This window comes from Drosophila virilis, chromosome 3, assembly GCF_030788295.1.
Source record: "Drosophila virilis strain 15010-1051.87 chromosome 3, Dvir_AGI_RSII-ME, whole genome shotgun sequence".
NCBI classification, from domain to species: domain Eukaryota; kingdom Metazoa; phylum Arthropoda; class Insecta; order Diptera; family Drosophilidae; genus Drosophila; species Drosophila virilis.
In genome coordinates this window covers 11,222,994-11,242,500 of record NC_091545.1, presented here as the reverse complement: position 1 = coordinate 11,242,500, position 19,507 = coordinate 11,222,994, and the positions used below count along the sequence as shown (strand labels likewise).

The 19,507-nt window shown below is 44.4% G+C and overlaps 5 protein-coding genes across 17 annotated transcripts in view; 1 reads left to right on the top strand and 4 right to left on the bottom strand.

The window, feature by feature from the left end:
- Window positions 1-1,149: 1,149 nt before the first annotated feature.
- LOC6624614 (protein odr-4 homolog) lies at window positions 1,150-3,627 on the top strand. The gene is made up of 5 exons (XM_002047099.4): window positions 1,150-1,314; window positions 1,418-1,592; window positions 1,658-1,748; window positions 1,810-1,935; window positions 2,366-3,627. Exons 1-5 carry the CDS (start codon window positions 1,222-1,224, stop codon window positions 3,363-3,365), a joined length of 1,485 nt encoding a protein of 494 aa, XP_002047135.1. The 5' UTR covers window positions 1,150-1,221; the 3' UTR covers window positions 3,366-3,627.
- A 701-nt stretch (window positions 3,628-4,328) lies between these two features.
- On the bottom strand, window positions 4,329-12,596 carry LOC6624665 (uncharacterized). 2 transcript variants are annotated; one of them, XM_032435067.2, is made up of 8 exons: window positions 12,172-12,596; window positions 10,198-10,313; window positions 8,139-8,272; window positions 6,638-6,936; window positions 5,796-6,569; window positions 5,149-5,736; window positions 4,871-5,087; window positions 4,329-4,816 (listed from the first exon to the last, which is right to left on the bottom strand). In XM_032435067.2, exons 3-8 carry the CDS (start codon window positions 8,199-8,201, stop codon window positions 4,532-4,534), a joined length of 2,226 nt encoding a protein of 741 aa, XP_032290958.1. In that variant the 5' UTR covers window positions 8,202-8,272; window positions 10,198-10,313; window positions 12,172-12,596; the 3' UTR covers window positions 4,329-4,531. The 2 variants fall into 2 exon arrangements, with proteins under 2 accessions (XP_032290958.1, XP_002047134.1); XM_002047098.4 differs by lacking the exon at window positions 10,198-10,313.
- Window positions 12,597-12,740: 144 nt separating this feature from the next.
- On the bottom strand, window positions 12,741-17,725 carry LOC6623533 (uncharacterized). 2 transcript variants are annotated; one of them, XM_015175777.3, is made up of 8 exons: window positions 17,615-17,725; window positions 17,397-17,414; window positions 14,975-15,273; window positions 14,809-14,912; window positions 14,598-14,742; window positions 14,345-14,537; window positions 13,753-13,907; window positions 12,741-13,474 (listed from the first exon to the last, which is right to left on the bottom strand). In XM_015175777.3, the coding sequence occupies exons 3-8, from the start codon at window positions 15,221-15,223 to the stop codon at window positions 12,863-12,865; spliced, it is 1,458 nt and encodes a 485-aa protein (XP_015031263.1). In that variant the 5' UTR covers window positions 15,224-15,273; window positions 17,397-17,414; window positions 17,615-17,725; the 3' UTR covers window positions 12,741-12,862. The 2 variants fall into 2 exon arrangements, with proteins under 2 accessions (XP_015031263.1, XP_002047133.1); XM_002047097.4 differs by lacking the exons at window positions 17,397-17,414; window positions 17,615-17,725 and adding an exon at window positions 15,959-16,283.
- Window positions 17,482-18,862, bottom strand: LOC6624109 (clavesin-1). The gene is made up of 2 exons (XM_002047096.4): window positions 18,120-18,862; window positions 17,482-18,054 (listed from the first exon to the last, which is right to left on the bottom strand). The coding sequence occupies exons 1-2, from the start codon at window positions 18,765-18,767 to the stop codon at window positions 17,800-17,802; spliced, it is 903 nt and encodes a 300-aa protein (XP_002047132.3). The 5' UTR covers window positions 18,768-18,862; the 3' UTR covers window positions 17,482-17,799.
- Window positions 18,722-19,507, bottom strand: part of Mbs (Myosin binding subunit) — a 38,224-nt gene continuing 37,438 nt past the window's right edge. For all 11 annotated transcript variants that reach the window (XM_070208439.1, XM_070208441.1, XM_070208442.1 and 8 more), the window contains one exon: window positions 18,722-18,862. In XM_070208439.1, coding sequence (XP_070064540.1) covers window positions 18,776-18,862 — 87 coding nt within the window. In that variant the 3' untranslated portion in view covers window positions 18,722-18,775. The remainder of the gene's footprint in view (window positions 18,863-19,507) is intronic.

Here is a 19,507-nt window from a genome sequence, read left to right as displayed (position 1 = left end):
CTGTGGAGCCGATGCCGTTGCCGGAGTCGAAGTCGGAGGCTGAGGCTCGAGAGTAGCGTGCGCCCTCGCGCCATCAAGTGGCACTTCAACAATCAAGCATTCACACAAGCAGATGGTTCGCAGCCGCCAGCGACCACCTAAACGAAATTTCATTTAGTTTTAGCCTGTCATCACGGCACAATCGCAATCCCGCGGACGTCGCCAGACGTTGCCACTGCCTGACTCGTCCGAATGTAGATATCTATATAGATAGATATGTATACATTATGGAGATGTATGTGTGCATATGCACAACGAACACTCGCTTTATTGAGTGTTTGTTTACCTAATTCGATTACCGATCGCGTCCGTTCGCCATAATCCCCACAAAACACTTGACCATTTGGGTGGCACATATATGAACAACACACTCGCACACACACACACACACACACACACGTACTGGGAGATAAATATGCATATCTTTGTGCTCCTCGAGCAAGCAATCATTGCGGAGTAATAAGGTTGCTGACTTAATTCGAGCGCTCGAAAGTGGAGAAGGGTGTGCTTGGATCGGGGATACTTCTCTGCTCTTGTATCTTAATGCAATTAAATGAATAAATGGAAACAGCTGTGCAGCTTGTTAGTTTGAAGCGCTTAAAAATACACTTTTGAACTTTAAAACCAATTACAAATCATTTAAGAAGCTGTTCGATTTCATTTAAAATTCTTTAAGCTTAACTTTAAACAGTATATTAAAAATGCAGAATCAGCAGAATGAGAGTTAAGCGCGCTTTTCATAGATGAAGAACAACATTAAAAGTAATGAATAGAGAGAGAAAGAATATATAGAACATATATTTGGATCAATTAGATTGTTGCTGAAAGACAAAAAATAACAATCCACGAGGTACCTTTCTGACTATTCTCTACTTTACACACGCTTTCAATAACAAACAATTTGTGTTCTCCCTTTTTTAGGCACCTGTTACAAGCACCTGTTTGAATATGGTTACAAGTATAAATAATTTTTAAATTCGTTTTGGCGCCATAACACATTTGAGTTTTCATTTCTCTACCATCTCTAAGACTCAACGAAACTATCGTCAAAAAACATCGATCAGGCCATGTATTGAACTTGTCGAAGCAACCCAAAACTATCGATAGTTATATATCATCAACATTAAAGTCAGGCGAGAACTGCTACAATTTTGTATTGTTAGAAAAACTAAAAAGAATATAATGCGCACCGTGCTTTTGAGCAAATCCGATGAGCTCTATCTGGAAAAGTGCGCCCAAGAGCACAGTTTCTCGTACGGCATTATCGTTGGTCACGTAAGTACAAGTATGCTCCTGCTCCGGCCATCGCCACGTAGGTTTATGTTGTTGACTGAATATTCTTCATTTTTTTTTTATTCTACCACACCTTAAATTCCAGCAAGCAGATTTAACCAAAAGCATTGTGGTTCATCTGGCACGCAACAGCGAGGAGGATGCAGACTTGGAAGACTTGACAGATGTCCGGCTGAGCATACGTGACATCAACTCGCATGCGTTGGCCTCCCAATGGCTGAGCGCCAGCAAAATGTGCCCCGGCTCCTTTGATGTCATAGGTGGGCAATGAGATAGGCACGGTACCAGACTCCAATTCACATGGGCTTACTCTTTTTATTATTAGGTATATTCATTGCCTCTGTACGCCCGGAGATGGCCAATGAGCAGAGCGAGGAATTCAGGAACGCCAAGAAACTCTTCTCCGATGTCTACGAGTGAGTGTCGCGAGATGAGAAGGAAAGTCAAAACAATTCTATAGTCTCACTTTTGTTGCAGCGTGTTGCTCAAGAGCAATAGCTCCTTTGGGGTATACACCACAGACATGGCACAGACGGACTATGTGTTCCTCTCCTACTCCCTGGCCGACAAAAGCTTGCTCTGCAAAAACTATACGTATGGAAAGTAAGTGCGATCCTTTGTAGAACTAACTAACAATTGTTGAGTATTTGGGTCGGGATCAAGCCGAATCTACACTGTTGACTTATGTATCTTTTCTTTATCAATTATCTTGTTGGCCACATGCTTAAAATAGACATTGCAAAAAAACGTATTTTACGGCAAACATTAAATGCATCATATGGTAAATAACATGTTGAAAATCCAGTACTTACACCTTTGAATGTTTTACGACCATTACGGCGTATATTTACTTATATAATCGTTAATTTTCGTAGCTGTTCTTACGACTTATTTATGGATTGCCTTTTACGATTTATCTCTAGATACATATGTATGTTGTATTTATCAAAACGAAATTCTTTTTGTAGAGCTTTGTTAATCGTCTCCATGAACTACTTGAGTAATATATATTTGTTTTCTTAAACCCCAACAGCGGCGGCACATTCTCCTCCATGGACTACCGCTTCGTGGAGAAGCCGTTCGAGTGGATACAATTGGAGTGTAATTACGACTTGGATGATGTTATACCCATAGTCGACACAACCAGACGCATCAACATTGAAGAACAGTTTCAAAACATTATAGTCACGATCCGTAAATACCTTATTGCCAGCGAGGTATTCCTCCAGAACGAAATGGTTGAGGACACAATGGATTTGCAGAGCTACATTAAAAAGAAAAAGCTTAAGGACGACAAGCTTAAGGAGACAGCGACCAATGCCACCGCTGCTGCTGCCAGCTCCCCGACAGCTGCGGCTGCCTCTACATTGCATCTACTATCCCCCATTGACAATTCCAATGGCTGCGTAATACGGGCCAGTATCGTGATGCCCGTGAAATGCCAGCTGAACAATCCAAACGATATCAAGGTGCGCGAATTTAGTGGCACTTTACGCATGAGCGGGATGATCTTCTCACGAATTTACTGCAACTCGCGGAACAGCTTGGCAGACGTGAAGCGTTTCCTGCGTGACGACGTGTTGCGCTCGTTGATAACGCGGATCCAGGTCTATTGCGATGGTCTAACCGATCCGCACGTCACCAACGAGGCGGTCTACATAAGCGAACCTCCCCGACGTGTGTTCTTTAGCATACCCGCGGAATGTGGCAACTGTTTGCCTTGTAGCTCGGTTCAGTTCTCCGAATATTTGTTCCGTGGCGAAGCACCCACCGTGGCCGTAGCCCAAGCCAAGCAGGTACTTGACATCGAGCTCGATCCGGAGGCGATTGACTTGGACGCCGAGGCACTACCAGATGACGGCAACTTCAACCATTTTCACGCAGACAGAGACGCAGTTGGAGACGACAGTCGCAGGATGAGCAGCTCGATGCCAAAGCGAGAACTGTCCCGCAGTCTGTACATGATCGGCATTGCGGTGGCTCTGCTGGTGCTGCTCGCCTCAGTGGCCCTTCACTATACAATGGCCGGATAGTAGACAGCCGGAAGATGCATGACTATTGGTTGCTTATTCGACTAACCATTATACACAATATACGCAACCCAATCCGAATACATTGATTGCATACATGTGCATACACATAAATCTTGTGATGGTTTTCTTTTTAAATTATGAACCAACGTGTACTCTTATTTGTAGTAGAAGAAATGTAAAAAGGTCCCGTTATATAGTTGTATTATTAAAGCCTCAACGGGCAGCATTTAACACTAATGTAATAAACTAAAATAATGCAAAATTTCTTTTTGGCATCTGCTTGCATATTTATACCCTTCTAGCAAATATTATGAAATGTGTAACGTTTAGGAGGGTATGAGGGTAACTTATAGTGTATATATATTCTTGATCAGCATCAACAACCAAGTCGATATAGCTTAAGCTGTCTGTCTGCTTCTATGGAAACAATTCCCATGGTTTTAACTATGTGTAGTCCATATTCTTGGACTGGATTTTCTTGTCTAATCCCCTTAAATCTAAATACTATATTATAATATATATATGTATATATATAGTCGGAAATAAATCGTTTGCAATAAAACAATTAGCCTTGTTTCTACAAGGAAATTCCATCTTCGGCACGCCGAAGAAAGTTTAAATTCTATAAAGCATATTATAAATATGTAACTTAAGACTCTGCTAATCAGCACAAGACTTGTTACTAATATTCCTTGTGCTCTTTCGAATTTCACTATTAAAATAATCCAAATATTTGTAGCAAAAGGCAAGAATGTGTAAAACAAGAAATATAGAAAAACAATTTAAACGAACACGATATTAAACAGACCTTATTCTAGAAAGTATTTTCCTGTAAATAGGCATTCGCTGCGCATGTGGAATATTTGCTAGAACAATTTCTCTTGGTTTATTATAAATTTAAAGATAAGTTTCCGAGGAAATCAGAACTGCAAATTCCCCCGGGACATGCAGCTCAGCTATGCGTTCAGGTAATAAATAATTTATATTTAGCCAGAAAAGAGGGAATTCCGCGAAAGAACTTGTATGTACATAATGAGTACTTAGGCAAGTACATATGTGTTGTATTTACAGGATGAGTTGCCCAGATGTGGGCCTCCAGGTGATTAAAAGTAAATAAGTATCTCACAGCCTCTGAAACATAACGACTTACCAGCTACGAACTATATCTATGATACCTTAGCATTTGGCCCGGATCGCTGGCACTGGACGCCAATTTGCAATTTGCAGTTGCCATTGCAATTGACCACCGACCAGACCCAATCCACGTAGTTGGGCACCTTGGCATAGATGCCGAACTTATTGCGCTTGGCACAGCCATCGCCAAACGAGGTGATGCCAAAAATGGTCCACGGATGATTGGCTTTGGTGGTGTCGCGGCAAAGCAGCGGCCCGCCCGAGTCGCCGGCGCAGGTATCGATGCGGCCACGGCGATGCCCAGCGCAGAACATGTTCTGCAAATAAGCCAAATTTGTAAAATGTAAGTAATTAGTAACAGAAGCACGCACCTTTGTTATGGTATAGTCGTGGTAGACACTGCGACAGTTCTCCATGGGTATGATGGGCACGTCTGCCTGGTGCAGGACGCTGGTGCCGACCACGTCCCGGTTGCGCCGCTTGCCCCAGCCGATGACCGTGCAGTCCATGTTTTTGGGCAGCGGCTGGTAGGGGCGCGGCAGGCACGAGTAGCCAATCCAGCTGGTGGCATTGACGGGCTTGGGTAGCCTTCAATAAAATGAAAAACATTTATATACGGAAAATGGATGAAACCTGAAGATCTGCTCACCGCAGCAGCGCAACGTCGCTGTCCACGGTGCGCTTATCGAAATTGGGATGCTTGTAGCTCTTGAGCACGCGCAGCTGCACCTCGGTGCCGTCCTCATAGTCCAGATTGTGCTCCCCGAAGCGCACATACAGCACCTTGCGCACACAGTGAGCGGCGGTCAGGACCCAGAGTGGAGCGATTAATGTGCCACCGCAAAAGGCCTCCTTGAACCGATTGAAGATGGCCACCTGCCAGGGCCACTCGCCCTTGCGGGCCGCCTTGCCGCCAATTATCTTCAGCATGTTGTACATGCTCCGGTGTCCACTGCGCGGCAGGCCGCATTGCAGCTTCAGGGGCGAGTATTCGGGTCCCCGATAGCCCTTGCCGCTCATGATGACATTGACATCATTTCTGCTCAGCGCTCCGGCTGCAGCTGCCGGCTCCGTGTGCATGCGTCGCATGGCCGTCACCGGACCGGGTCTGGACTCATAGGCGGGCACCTTCTGCACCTGGGTTTGCAGCCACTGCTGGCAGAAGCTGCCCTCGGTGTAGCAGTAGGCGATCTCGCGCAGCACTTCGCGTCCACACTGATCGCTGATGCGGCACTTTCTGGAGATAGAAGAGCTTTGAAGAGCGTGAGCAGTTTGGAGCAAGTGGCAGCCACTTACTTGTAACGTCTTGTGGTGCATTTCGGTGAGCACTTGCTCCAGCGGCTCCACTTTGAGTAGAGGCGTCGATGGCGGGGCAGTAGCCCATCTGGTGTATTCCGCTCCTTAGCGGGCGGCAAGAAAGTCATGTTACGCACATCCGTATACTCCTCCGAATCGGTGTATTGGCTATCTGGCTCGAAATCGAAATCCTCGTACTGAAAGACATCTCCTTCCAGGCCGGCATTATCGACGCTGCCCAAGGAACGCTGCCTAAGGGATTTGCGCTCGAAGTAATCCTCAAAATCATCATCAAGGTAATCGAATTTGGGCTTTTGCCTAATTCTGTGCCCGGAACTATGCCCGAAGCTGTGCTCGGAGCTGTGCCGTGATCCTTGCCTGAAGCTGTGCCCAGAGCTGTGCTCTGAGCTGTGCCTTAAGCCTTGCCTGGAGCTGTGGCTTGGTCTCTGCCTGCGTCGATATCGTTTCAACACAAAAAAGTCTCCCTGATCGACATGGAAGGGGGGCTCATCTTCTACTGCTTCATCCTCTTCATCATCATCGTGCTCTACACTAGATTCGATTGGCGGCCAGTGTGGCGGCCTTCTGTGCACCACCTCAACAGAGTCCACATCCGGATGGGGATGCGATTCGGTTGGATGCGACTGAAAGCGTGGCCCACTCGCAGCAGCTGCCGCCGCGTTTATAACGATCGCCGGCAAATGGGAATTGTGGTGTGGCAAGTTGGCTGGTGGCAAGCTGCTCGTTGCATGCCACTTGACTGCCGGATGACAACTGCATGACAGCATAAATATGAGTAATAATTTTATTTCCCTTTTTATCAGCGACAATTTGACACTCACTGCGAGCACTTGCGCTGCTCCACGTGCTTGGTGTGTCCACACTTTCGCTTGGCCTTGCAGAAGCGCTCCCGTCGCCGAATGCACTCCTCATCACAGGTCGTCCACTGTGTCCAGCGGCTGAAGGGATGCTGATGATTAATCAAGCGCCGCCGGCCGCTCCATCTCTGGTGAGCGTGCGGCATGCGCAGTCGATGCACGCGCTGCCCGTGGTGCCAATGGGAGCCATAGTAGCTTGGATGGCCCAGGGCGTCGCCTAGCTCGGCGCGTAGGTGACGCTTGGCTTCCTGCACGTGTCCACTCTGAATAGAAGAAAAGGGCGTTCAAAAGACAAATTAGCGAAAGCCTGGTAAACACAGCCAATAAATATGTCTGTCCACATGGCAACCCGAATCAAACATTAGAAACAGTCGCCAACATTTCAATGTCTGCCCAGGCGCAGAGACGCGCCAACGCAGACCCATCGCTGCGGATAAGTCAGACCGTGGCCATATATACTTGTGTGTGCGTGTATATGCATGTGGTGCAGGGGCTGCGTTTCATTTGAGGTGTCATTGCTCTCGTCTGTCGCTCGGCGGAGTGGTGCCTGCCTGCCTCCGCCCAGACTGATGCAGTTATGCTTCCAGTCGATGTCGAAGACTTGGCTGCCTCATCGCTAAAAATAACATAAATTTCGCTGGCATATCCCTTCTTCCTGTCTCGTTCCTATCCAAAATTGGTCTCAGCGACTTCCCACCACCAGCACCGCCTCCACCAAGACCAAGACCAAGACCAAGACCAAGACCAAGACGATTGGCTCAGCGGCAGCTCCTTCTGCCGTAAATCGCCAATGGAACCAGCTGTTGCGTGTCTATTGCTAGCCGTTATATATTATGACATAGAACTTGGACAATTCAGAGAACTATACCAACAATCATGCTCCAAGTAGTTCCATAGAAATGGACTGAAAAATCGAACCTGTTCTTCTCACATTGGAAAAAAATAAGACTAAAGTAGGTTTAAAACAAAGCCTAGTATAAGAATATACAGAAAAGCGGTTCTCGAAAGGCGAGGCATTGAGTTGAACCATGACCCACACCGCTGAGCTTTTCCAGGTGTGCTTCAGTCAGGGTTAAGGCATATTCTCCCCGGTCCCACCATCGTCATAAGTCACGGCGGAGTTGCCCAAAATGGCCAATTTTGGGCATTTAACTACGGGCTAGCCGTGAGTGCATTCATGCGGAAATACGAACTGCTCGAACCTGATACAAACGAATTTTTACCGTTTCGTTGACGGGGTCATATTAGCCGCTACGGAAAAGGTCACAATGCCTGCTGACTTAATTTGGATACAGATAATTGTTGTAGTCTGCTTAAACAAATTCGTTAATTATGCACAGTCACAGCCAATCGTCAAGTTGTCGAGCCAATTGTTGGCGATTGACATCATAAGCTTGTGTCAAGTGGGCGAGGCAAAGCATTTATAATTCGCACGCTCGAGCAATTGTTGAATGGTTCAACTCACCTGACTCGGGGCCAGCAGCTGTAAGAGTGCCAGCCATTTGAGAAAGTTGCAAATCAGACGCATTCTAGTATATCAGGTATATTTCCATAAACGATGAGAGTTAGAGATTCCAGGATTCCAAGTCGAAAAAAATTCTGTAGATTTTTAAGAAAATAGCCAGTAATTTAAAACATATAAGACATATCACTATTCAAAATTTCTGTGAATTAAACTATTATTATTAATAAATTTTTAAAGTTTTTTATAAGCTTGGCAGATGAATAGATGATGAATAAAATAATATAATAAAAAAAGTAATGACAATATATAAAATGTACTTTATTGATGGCCCAAGCCGGATTACACAATGTTCGCAATGAGATATTTTGCAAAACTTATTTGCGAATCTGGCGCAGTCACATATGAAATTGGCCAATGAAATTTAGAGGCAATTAACTTGTTTAATTTAGCCAAACTAATCGACTCGTTTGCGTCAAAGTACATCAGAAGTACATTCATTGCGGGCCATGTCTCTGCTCTACGCACAATTCAACAACAAATCCGAAACTGTTTTTTGATTTTATGACTATTATTTTAGTATTTTTCTTTCTTTTTGTTTTTTTTTTCTTTGTAGAGCTGACTGACGCAGTTGCGACCAGGGCTATCTTTGGCAACTACAAAGCAAATATTTGAACTTGTAAGAGACCTTAAAGCACGGCGATCAAAAGCGTGGGCAGAACGCACAAATACACAAAAACAAAAAAAAAAAAACAGAATAAAAGTGATATTAATTAGCTACATGCTCATGTACAATGTAATTACAAACAGAAGACGAGCAAAAATTAAAAACATATAGATAAATTATTTTTGAAATTCAGTTCATCTGTGCTTCGGGCGGCGGCTGCCTTTGACGAGTCATGCTGCATCCAGGGACCGGACCTGGGCACAAAGTTCGCCATTAAAATCAACTTTGAGTTACACTGTGGAATTTAAAGTGGCAACAGAAGCACTCGGTAAATGCCAAAAAACAATGTATATTTCTGTTTTTTTTTGTTTTTCTTAAAATCAAGTACAATCGATCTTACGTCAATACCGAATGCTGAATGCCGGACCAAATTCAGTTGCCCATACTCAATCACACGCATGCACATGCAATCGTCTACTCGATCTTACAGACTCTCGTACAAATATGGTCACGGGTCGCTTTGGCCCTTTATGGACGCACGTGTATCTAAATGGCACTAGGGACAGGCCAGCCAGCTTGGCTGGCTAAAACAATCGTGGGTTGGCTGACTGACTGGCTCGCTGGCTGGCTGCTTCACAGTTCTGGTTTTTCCCATTCCCTATAATGACCATAAAATCCATGAACGACCCATTCATATGTCAATACTTGGGCGCTAATGCAGCCGATAGATAGATGGCGGCTAAATCGGCATAGTATATTTCAGTTTCAGTTAAACAATAGAAAAATGTGAGCGTGTTGTATACGAAATTCCATAAATTGGGCGTTAAGCTACTTTATCATTTATCACATTCTCCATATGTATCTCACAGTTAAATTTCCTGTTTTCTGCGCTTTGTGAACTTGATCGATCAAATTTGAACTTCAAAAATAATGCAATTCTAATGATTTATGATTGTTTCAAGGATTTTGAAAGTTTCTTTAATTTAAAATCCATTCGAATGCAATACCCGTAATATCTATATATGCTCTATATTCATAGAAATCGCATACAAATGAGATATATATTTTTACTCTCTTTCTCTCTCTATCTATATATTTTTGTATCTATCTATCTCTTTCACCCATTGTCTCTCTCTTTCTCTCTCTATCTCTCTCTCTCTCTCTATCTCTCTCTCTCTCCCTTCCTCCTCTCACCTATTCAGTTTATTATTTAACTTGTAAAAAATCGCCTTTCTATGCGATTTTCATATATGCAAATAATGCCCAAAAGTCCCACATATGAATGCTTAACACTTGTATTTGCTAATTAAATTTTCAAGTATGTGCATAAATTTTTTACTTGCCATGGTGTGAAAATGTTTGCAAAATGAATGGGCAATAAATATCAGAACATACTTTACGGGTTACCCTCTGCCGGAGGCCTGAACGTGCTTATCTGTCGGTCCGCCGATCTCATATGCAACGCCAACCTAATAATTTAAGGTTGAGTAACTGCCGTGCTCTGGATTGTGCTGTGAGGAATATTTAGCATTATCAGAAAACAAACCACTAGAAACTATTCTTAAACACCTGACGACATGCGTGCGTATGTATGTGTCCATATATACATATCTGTGTGTGTGTGTGTGTGTGTGCGTACACATATATGTATGCACATAAAAAACGGCGCTTCTTTATTTAGAACGCAGCGCGACCGCAAATCACCCACAGAAGCAGCCGCAGCAGCAGCCGCGGCAGCAGCAGCGGCCGCTGCCGACGCGAACACGGATGCGTCGTGCCATCGTGGCGTCGTGTAAACAAACCGTTCGTCATATCCAACGGCAGCCCCCACCTGCTAATACCCCACCCAGACTAAGTGGGATTAAAATGTTAGGTTTTTGCGCGATTAAACATGATAAACATATGCCAAAATTCCTTGACATGTCATCATCAGGCTTTGAAGACAACATTCCGGACAGGTTGAGAGCACCTGGCTTGACTTTTGATTAGTTCTCTTTAAGGTGAAGGGTAGCTAGGGCTAAGGGAGCTGGCAGGGGAATACTCGTAAGTGCTTAACTATTTGTTTAATAGATAACTATTATAGTGTATATGTAAGGATAGACAGTCTTGACATTTGTTGCAACTCTTTGAATACGTAAAGCGCATCTGCTAGTCGAATACGCCCGACTAGAGCGCACTTACTTGAATGGGCACTCATGAATGAAAAATTTACGCAAAAACAAAAAAAAAAAACGAAAAACAACAACAAAAAGCAGTAGCAACGCGTTAGTTAAACGCTCGATAGTCATCCGCCGATTGGCCGCAGCACCTGCCACTGCCAGAGGCAGCAGCCGCAGCCGCAAAGTCTGGCACGGCCGGCCAGTCGACGTTTGGCGGGGGCGCACAGCGGGGCGCCAGTTCAACGAAATGCAATTTTAATGACGCTTACGAAAAATCGAAAAATCAAAAAAAAAAAAAAAATAAGAAAAAACTGAATCGCCGCTACTGTGTGGCATTTATTGTGTGGGCTTTTGTTGTTGTTTATGTCTCAAGTGGGCAGCGGCAGTGCTTGTGGGCAGTTCAAGTCTTACTAAACGTGTAAACACACACACACACAGACACACACACATAGACATGTGCACATGCTACTTATGTGCAGATGGGGCAGCAGCCGCAACGGAAGTTGAAAAGTTGTCAAGTTGTGCGTCTGGGCTTCGGTTTTATTTATTTATTAGCCTTGTGTTTGTGGAAATAAAATCAATTTCAGCTTCGATTTACTGTTCTTGAAAAATGCACTAGACACTGGCGACACTTTAGATGCACTCACACAGACACAGACACATATGTGTGCGTATATGCAACGGATATTGTTGGGCATAAATCATGATTCGGCGGAGATGCGCATGCCACCCCCCTAAAAGCCACCCAGGCGCCATATTTATAACACATGCGCTTAATGCATTTCATATGAATGCATGCATATGTATGTGTGCGTGCGTGTGTGTATGTGTGTGTATTTGCATATTGTTTTCATGAATGAAACTGTTGTTGCATTCATAACTGTCGCATTGGCGCGGCAGTCAGCTGCACTGGGAACACATGCACACATGCACATGCATACATGCATGCATGCATGCATATATGTACATATGTATGCACATATGTATGTATTTGTATATCCGTCAACTCAATGAAATGGAATGACGACATCTATTTAAGGCCGCATCATTATAATCATTTTTGTTGCTGCGCTTTTTTTTTGTATTTTATCGCCATTCAATTGAACAATTTCGAGTGCGCGAATGTTTAATGATTTATTATTGTTGCTGTTATTTGCATGTTAACCAAATGAAAGGCACCTATCAATTAGAGGCTAAGGCTGCCGGTTACCTGGCAAATGCCTGCGTACAGGGTGCGCCAGAAGCTTGCAAAGTTTTCTTCCTTCCTTGTTTTTTTTTAACGACTTAGTTTTTGCTAGTTTTGGTTCACGTTTTTGAATGTTTTTTTTTTTCGAAAATTAGTATATTTATTTTTACATTGGGTACTGTTTTCATATATATGAAGACGGAAACGGAGACGGAGACCGAGAAACTCGCAGCTTCAGAGGCTCGCGCTGTCGACGACAAGCACCCAAAAATAAACAACCGCACAACCGATCGCGGCGCTGTCTTCTCGAGAACTGAACGCCAACGCCGAGCGCTCGATGCTGCTAGCGACTATTTTCCTCACACACACAAATACACCGAAACACACACGGACACACACGAATACACATGCATTTAGCGCTCGCACAGTGGGCCGCAGACGCAGAGACATTTGGGAATACTGCGCAAAAAGTGTGAAAACCCGCGAGCGTGAAATGGCTTTGAGCGCGACCTGGTTCCGCGGCCAGTCCCTAAATATGGCCATGGTCGTAAAGCAGCCTCTGCTAGGCCTGGCCAATTAAAAAGCTGAGCATATCAATTTAATATTAGGTACAAACATTATAATCGAATGGAAAACTAGAAATTTTGGAACTACACTTCAGCTGCGGACATTGCTAAGAAATCAATGGCAGGAGGCAAGGAGTTGGTTAATGGAGCTAGTGATAACAATGCCAGGTGGCTACGCGTTCATTGAGTGGTGCATCCCGCAGCAGACGCATTTGCTCCATGCCCGATTCGGTGGCACTGGCATCGCCGCCGCCGACCAGCACCGTGCCCAGCACAAGTTTCTTGCCCATTTTCAACTTGGTCGCCAGCGTAATGCGAATCACAATGTTCTCCAGCTGCTCCCGACTGCGCAATGGCACACATATGGTAGCTTCATCGCCGCCAGCTCCATCCCATTTGGTGGACAACGATGGATAGAAAATGGACGACTTCCAGGCGTCCACATAGATGCCATGTTCGAAGACCGTGGTCTTAACGTAGACGCCCGCGCTGGCCGTCGCCTCCAGTTCATCCTTGACCTTGTTGGAGCAGCGCATGCGCGCCGTGGTTACGCGGAGCATGAGTGTGCCGCCCAAGACATTCGTCACATTGCTGATGCCCATTTTGCGCTTCACCTCGGCTGTCATGCGTTGCCAGTTGTTCGCTCCGGCGGCGGCTGGCTCGTCCTTTGGCTCCGGGTGCGCTTCTTCAGGTGGTTCGTTCTCGCTCAGATCGCGCAGCTCCAGCGCCAGCTCGACAACACCTTTGGGCGCATTGGTGAGCTGTAAAACAAACGGGTCAAGGGTCAAACTGTTTATTCATGCTCCGCTTTGACTGCCGTCTGTTTATTTGTCTTGTGTTACGCAGTCTTCAAGCTTGTCGCAATTTACTTTTGGCCAACTTTCTCTAGCTCCAAATTAAATGCACATCTTAATTTCATTTTCAAGTTATGAACTTGCACTCAACACTCAACACTCGGCTTATAACATTTGGTTAAGTCACTTTGGGCCAAATGTGGCCTGTCAAGTTGTCGTCAGTTTTGTCTGTTTTGATTGCTTACGTTGTTGCCATTAGTGTTGTTGTTGTTGCTGGGCATCGTCTTGAGCACTGTGGTGGTTATATCTTTAATGGGCAGCCAGAGCTCCTCAGTCGCATAGCATCCGGTGCGAGCGTTGCGCTTGAAAAGCTTCGGCTCCAGGTAGCAGGTGACGGAGCCTGAAGAAGACACAAAACCCTTATATTAGCAGCATTTCAACATTCTTCTTGGCATACACATATGGAACAGGGAGCATCCTTTTTTCAGTATAATCAGTCAATTGCAATCCTAACCATGAAGATAAACTACATACAAATTTGCATGTGATCCCATAAAGTATCTATACCCTGATAACAGCTGGGTCGATATAGCCAACTCCTTCGGTCTGTTTCTATGTTCTGTTTCCTCTAACCTTACTCTTTATATATGACACAAATCTTTTCATAAACAGACCACTATATCATATAGCTCTATCCATCGAATAAGGTTTTCATTTGGAAAAACTTTTCTATTTTTCCAAAATATCTGGTCAAAACTCTTCATTTTTCTCCCAACAAATATAAAATCTTGAAATATTATTATTATATATTACCATATTATGTTTTCCAATACTTGCCTATATTTCTCCGGGATTCGCTTATGGTCAATGGTGGCATGGCATCCCTAGGATTCTCTGTGGTCTTTTTATTCTTCCCACTCTTTTGTGCTGACCCATTTTCAGTCTGGGTTTCACCCGCGGAAAGCCGTTGCACAAAACTCGAGCTCTTATCTTTCAGGGAGCGATACGTCTTGTTGAATCGATTGAAACTCTAAAAGACATTATTTGTTTAACCTACTTAGATATATATTAGACAAAAATGTGGACTTACTGCAGCAGGCAGCTCGAGTAAAGCATAAACGGTAAAGACCACAAATTGGCCGGCAAAAAGTTCGTCGGGCGCGGCAAAGTCGCCGGCTGTGCGGCTCTGCACCTGACGTCTGGAGGAAAAGGCGGAGCCGTGCTTTAAGGATGGTCTATTTAAAGAAGAAGAAGAAGAAGAATGTTACTTTGAGAATAATATTAGCTTAAGTTATACCTACTTAATATCGGGCACCAAGGGAAACTTGAAATTTTCATTAAACTTGGGCCAGGTGTTGGTCTGAATGCTGCTGTCCAAGCGTTTTGTGCCCGGAAACAGTTTGACCTGTTCGAAAAATATTAAATAAAATATATAAAAATGTATTTATTTAAAGATCTTTGAATTACCTTTATCAGATATCCCTGTACGATCTTGAAGCCGAACAGGGAGGGCAGATGCCGCGCCGCAATGAGATGCACATTAAGCTCGGGCATGGGAGACGAGCCGTTGGCTGCCGTAAAGCTTTGTTGATTGTCCTCCTTTTGTTCGTGCATCTCGATGGTGATCTGGAATCCGATCTCCGGCTCGAGGGTGTCCGAATGACGGGCAGAGTCTTTGCCATGTTGGCCCGGCAGCCAGGTCCGCAGCTTGTTCATGTTGATACACTTAGAGACGCTGCTCCACTGCGCCTATGCACCGCTCCGCACTGAGGTTTTTCCATACGAATGTGCGAAAGAGAAAAAGGTGATAATTTATATAAATGATTTCAGAGTTCTTATCTGCGACTCGTACTCCGGTATTGATAAAACGCCGCCACTTCGACGGCTCATGCTCAATTAGCCCACTCTCTCTCTCTCTCTCTCTCTCTCACTCCCTCTCAATTGAAACTGAAGTACACACACATACACACACAAACACATATGTACATACATAGTTCCAGTGCGCTTTCCACTTAGCGCAAGCCAGTTAAAAGCTACGTCTGGTTAAGCTCACTTACAAACAGCTGTTTGGCGCAAAGCTTTCGCCTCGCTCCAAATGCTTGCAGCCCGATTGCGCTCTCTTAGAGTACGCTGAGAACAGCCGCTAGTGGCGTGTTAGTGCCCAGTAGCGAATTCGCTGAGCACTTGCAGTTAGCAGGTTGCTGAGCTTACATACGAACTCATCTGCACACATGCATTCTGATAATAAATATATTGACAAACGAGTAAATTATGCATGCATATGAATATAATCTTAATAATCTGAGCTGATTGTCAGTGGCTGCTTTTGGCCACAAAGTCTTTGACCCCATAAAATAAGTACAGGCACAGCTGATGACTAACAAGCCAAATATTGCGCATACTCCCCGTATGCCGGCTGAGCGCAGCGCGCGTGGCCCTTGTCGCACTTACACTTTATCGATACGAATACTAATGCAAACACAATGTGGCCGCGTGAAAGTCATGAACTGTGTCAAAGAGTTCTTCGCAGTTCCACGAAGACCTCGTTTTGTTTCTAAAGTCTGTCTATGTTCTACAATTGCTCAATGCCGGGCAGCTGATGTCGACATGTGCAAGCCCGGGCCGCAAAGCGAAACATTTAGCACGGTCACAAAGCGCAACAATTAACAACTCGAGATGAGACTGCGCCACGATCAACGATCAGCGATCCACGATTAACACTCCACGCTCCACGCTCGACGCTCGCGTTCTCCAGCTGATCCAACGCTCAACTGAAATGTAAACTTGGAAATTATTTCGTATGCGGTCATAATAATAAAGCGTATACAATCATAATGCCGACACATATTCTCGCCAGCCTGTACACACAGAAGAAGTACATTCACATACACACACACATGAACATAAACAAGCACACACACACACACACACATATATGAACTTTACGCTTTCGTACCTCGAGCTTTGATTGTCGTCGCTTTCTTGCTCAAAAATGCAATAAGATTCTCTCAGCGACGTCGACGTCGACGTCGGCGTCGTTGTTGTCGTCTTTGTCTGTGTCACCGTTATCGCGTTGCAACAACAATTATGGGCACAATAAAAGTTCTCAGCGCTTGTGATTATACGACTCTCTAATACGCTACCACGTTATGACTTGGCAGATTTTCAAAACTTCTTAACTCAATTCTAATTGGAATCAATGAAAATTATTAGTGGAATGCACATATTACTTCCTTTAAAATATGCAATAATTTCCCCAAACTTATGCTTAACTTTTGCAGTTATCAAGCCATTAAGACTTATTAACTATTTTTGATAACTAAATTTACAATTTAGAATAAATTGAATTTAAATGATTGAAATTTAATTTTCATTTGATTTACGCCACAAAATAGGTTTAACCGCCCTTAAAAATATCAAAATAATTTCCCAGATTTAGAATTTTGTTTTATAGTTTCTAGCAACAATTTTGAAGACAAGCGAACGATTTCCCAAAAACAATTTTCATGTTTAACATTTTTCTGTCTAAAAACCTTGAAAAAAAAAACTGAAAAAATATTAATTTGTAAAGCTCAAAGTGTCATAACTCGGGCGAAACCTAACCGATTTCTATGATTGATCACTTTTTGCACATGATTTGTTTTAAACGTAAAGCATCGAAAATTTATAAACTTTTGAGTAAACATTTCGATGTATTACTACAAGGGAGTTGTCAAAATTAAAACAAGTTTCAAGTTTGATGGCATTTCGGTCACGATTTCTGCTATATATATATTAAAATTGTTTTCATTTATTTACCAATGCTATTAGCGCTCCGAATATGTATAGAAAATGTTTATATTTGCATTTGTTAATAAAATGTTCTTGGAATACAAACTTGAGTACATACCTCTGTTAAGTCTGGAATCTGAAAGAAACACGAGGTCTCTATTAAGAATGCATGAAGAGAAAGAAAGCAAACAAAACGCGGAACATTTGAACAAGAATGTATATAGTATATATATATATATATATATATTTAAATAGCATACATGCAACCGCACATGGGTCTGCATGGATGGGATGTAGAGCTAGAACAACTTCAACTACAACTTCAGTTTCCGGTACCTGTATCCGTGCCAAATTAGATGTTGCAGCCCGGGCCGTCGAATAATTGTAGATTTTTATAATTTAAGGTTTAGGGCTGACAATTTGTGTGTGTGTGTTTGTTTGTGTTTGTTTGTTTGTTTGTTGTCAATTGTCTCAATGGTATTCTGACCTAGCCTAGCTTAGCCTAAAGCCCGAGCGTACACCTAGTCCACCTCCAGTTTCCTAAAGCTGCCCACAATGCCGGCATCGATGTCGCCAATGTCATTGCCCGCAAACTTGGCCGCCTCCTTGGTGATCTCGATGTGCATGTCGTCCAGGGCGAGTATTGCGGCGCGGCGCTGCTGCAGCTTGGCCTTGAACTCCCGGATCATTTCGGCAATGGGCATGGTGCCGCCGTACTCCTTGGGCAGAATGGCGGGATCGATTTTCGACTTTAGACCATCCACGTTCTTGTGCACCTGTATTGAAGGAGAGGCTGAAGTTAACACCATTTTTAAAGGTAGTCCTGGGAGGATTCGCTTACAATGATGCGCTTCTTGAGCTTGTCGCTGAGCATGGAGACGCCCAGCTCAATGATGCGGTTGGCATAGTGGGGTATATTCACAAAGTGCGTCTCCTTGTGGCGCATGGGCGTCGAGTTCTGAATGCATTTCATAATGCTACGCAGATCGGTGAGCGACCAGAGGCTGACGAAGCCCATGTTCATGCCGCTCTCGTCGTTCACGTAGACATAGCCGGACACCTGAGAGTCCTCGTCGTCCAGCAGCGATTCACAGATCAGGCTATGCACGCGCGCCATCTGCACCGAGGTGAACTTGTAGGGATCAAACTTGCCGGCCACCGAGAAGATCACCTGACGCCCGCTGGCATCGCGTTGCGGCAACGGCACCAGGTAGCCTGCCTCGAATATCTCATCGATGGCCGGATCATTGATGTCCAAATGCTGGAACCACTGCGGGAACAACTGGCGTATGGTCAAATAGCGCTCGAGCATCTCGCAGGCGGCGGGCACCGAGAACTTCTTGGTGCGCAGAAAGCGCAGCAGGAATATGGCATCCGTGCGGCACTTCTTGATGTGCGGATGCTTGGCAATCCATTCGCGGAACTGGGCCAACGCCTGCCGCCGTATATTGTCGTCCTCGTGCAGCTCGTCCTTGGCCAGCAGCTTCATGTCCGCGCTCAGCGAGCACACATACGGATCGTAGTCCTTGTCACTGGACGCCGGGCCATCCAGCTTGGGTTGTTGCCGCACCTCAGTTTCCAGCACTGCAAGCCAAAGCATAAACGAATTCAATAAGCACACTCAACAACTCAATTAAACCCCGTTAGCCATGCTAGCCATTTAATGGGTATGCAAACACTCAAAACCATTTATTACGTATACGCAACGTGTACAGAGCACAGATTTCGGCGCAGATATTGCTAATTGTGTGGTTGGCCTTCGTCCAGTGGCTGACGCTGAGGCCAAAATGTTAACATTCATCGAACTCTGGGAGTTAACTACTGTTTGCTGACCTACATTAACCAGCACATACACACACACGCACACAGACACATTTATTTATATGTGTGATTAATGCCCACCTGCAGCCAAATTGGGCTTTTGTGCATTGTGGGCTTGGGTCATTGGCTTTGAACTTAAGTTCGTGGCAGCTGGCGTTGCGTGGGTCCAGCTGCTGGCCATTAGCCAGTGTACGAATACATATAGGCAACACTGTAAGAGTTGGCAAATTATAGCAAAAACAAAAACAACGAAATGAAGATTACAAATAGAGCTGACTGCATATTTGAATGTGGCCAAAATTGCCACAGCCAAGCGATTAGCTGCCGTTGGCCGCTTTTGTGGTCTTACCGGTCCATTGACCATGACCCAAAATAAAGGGACAGTTTGTTTTGCATATGAACAACGAC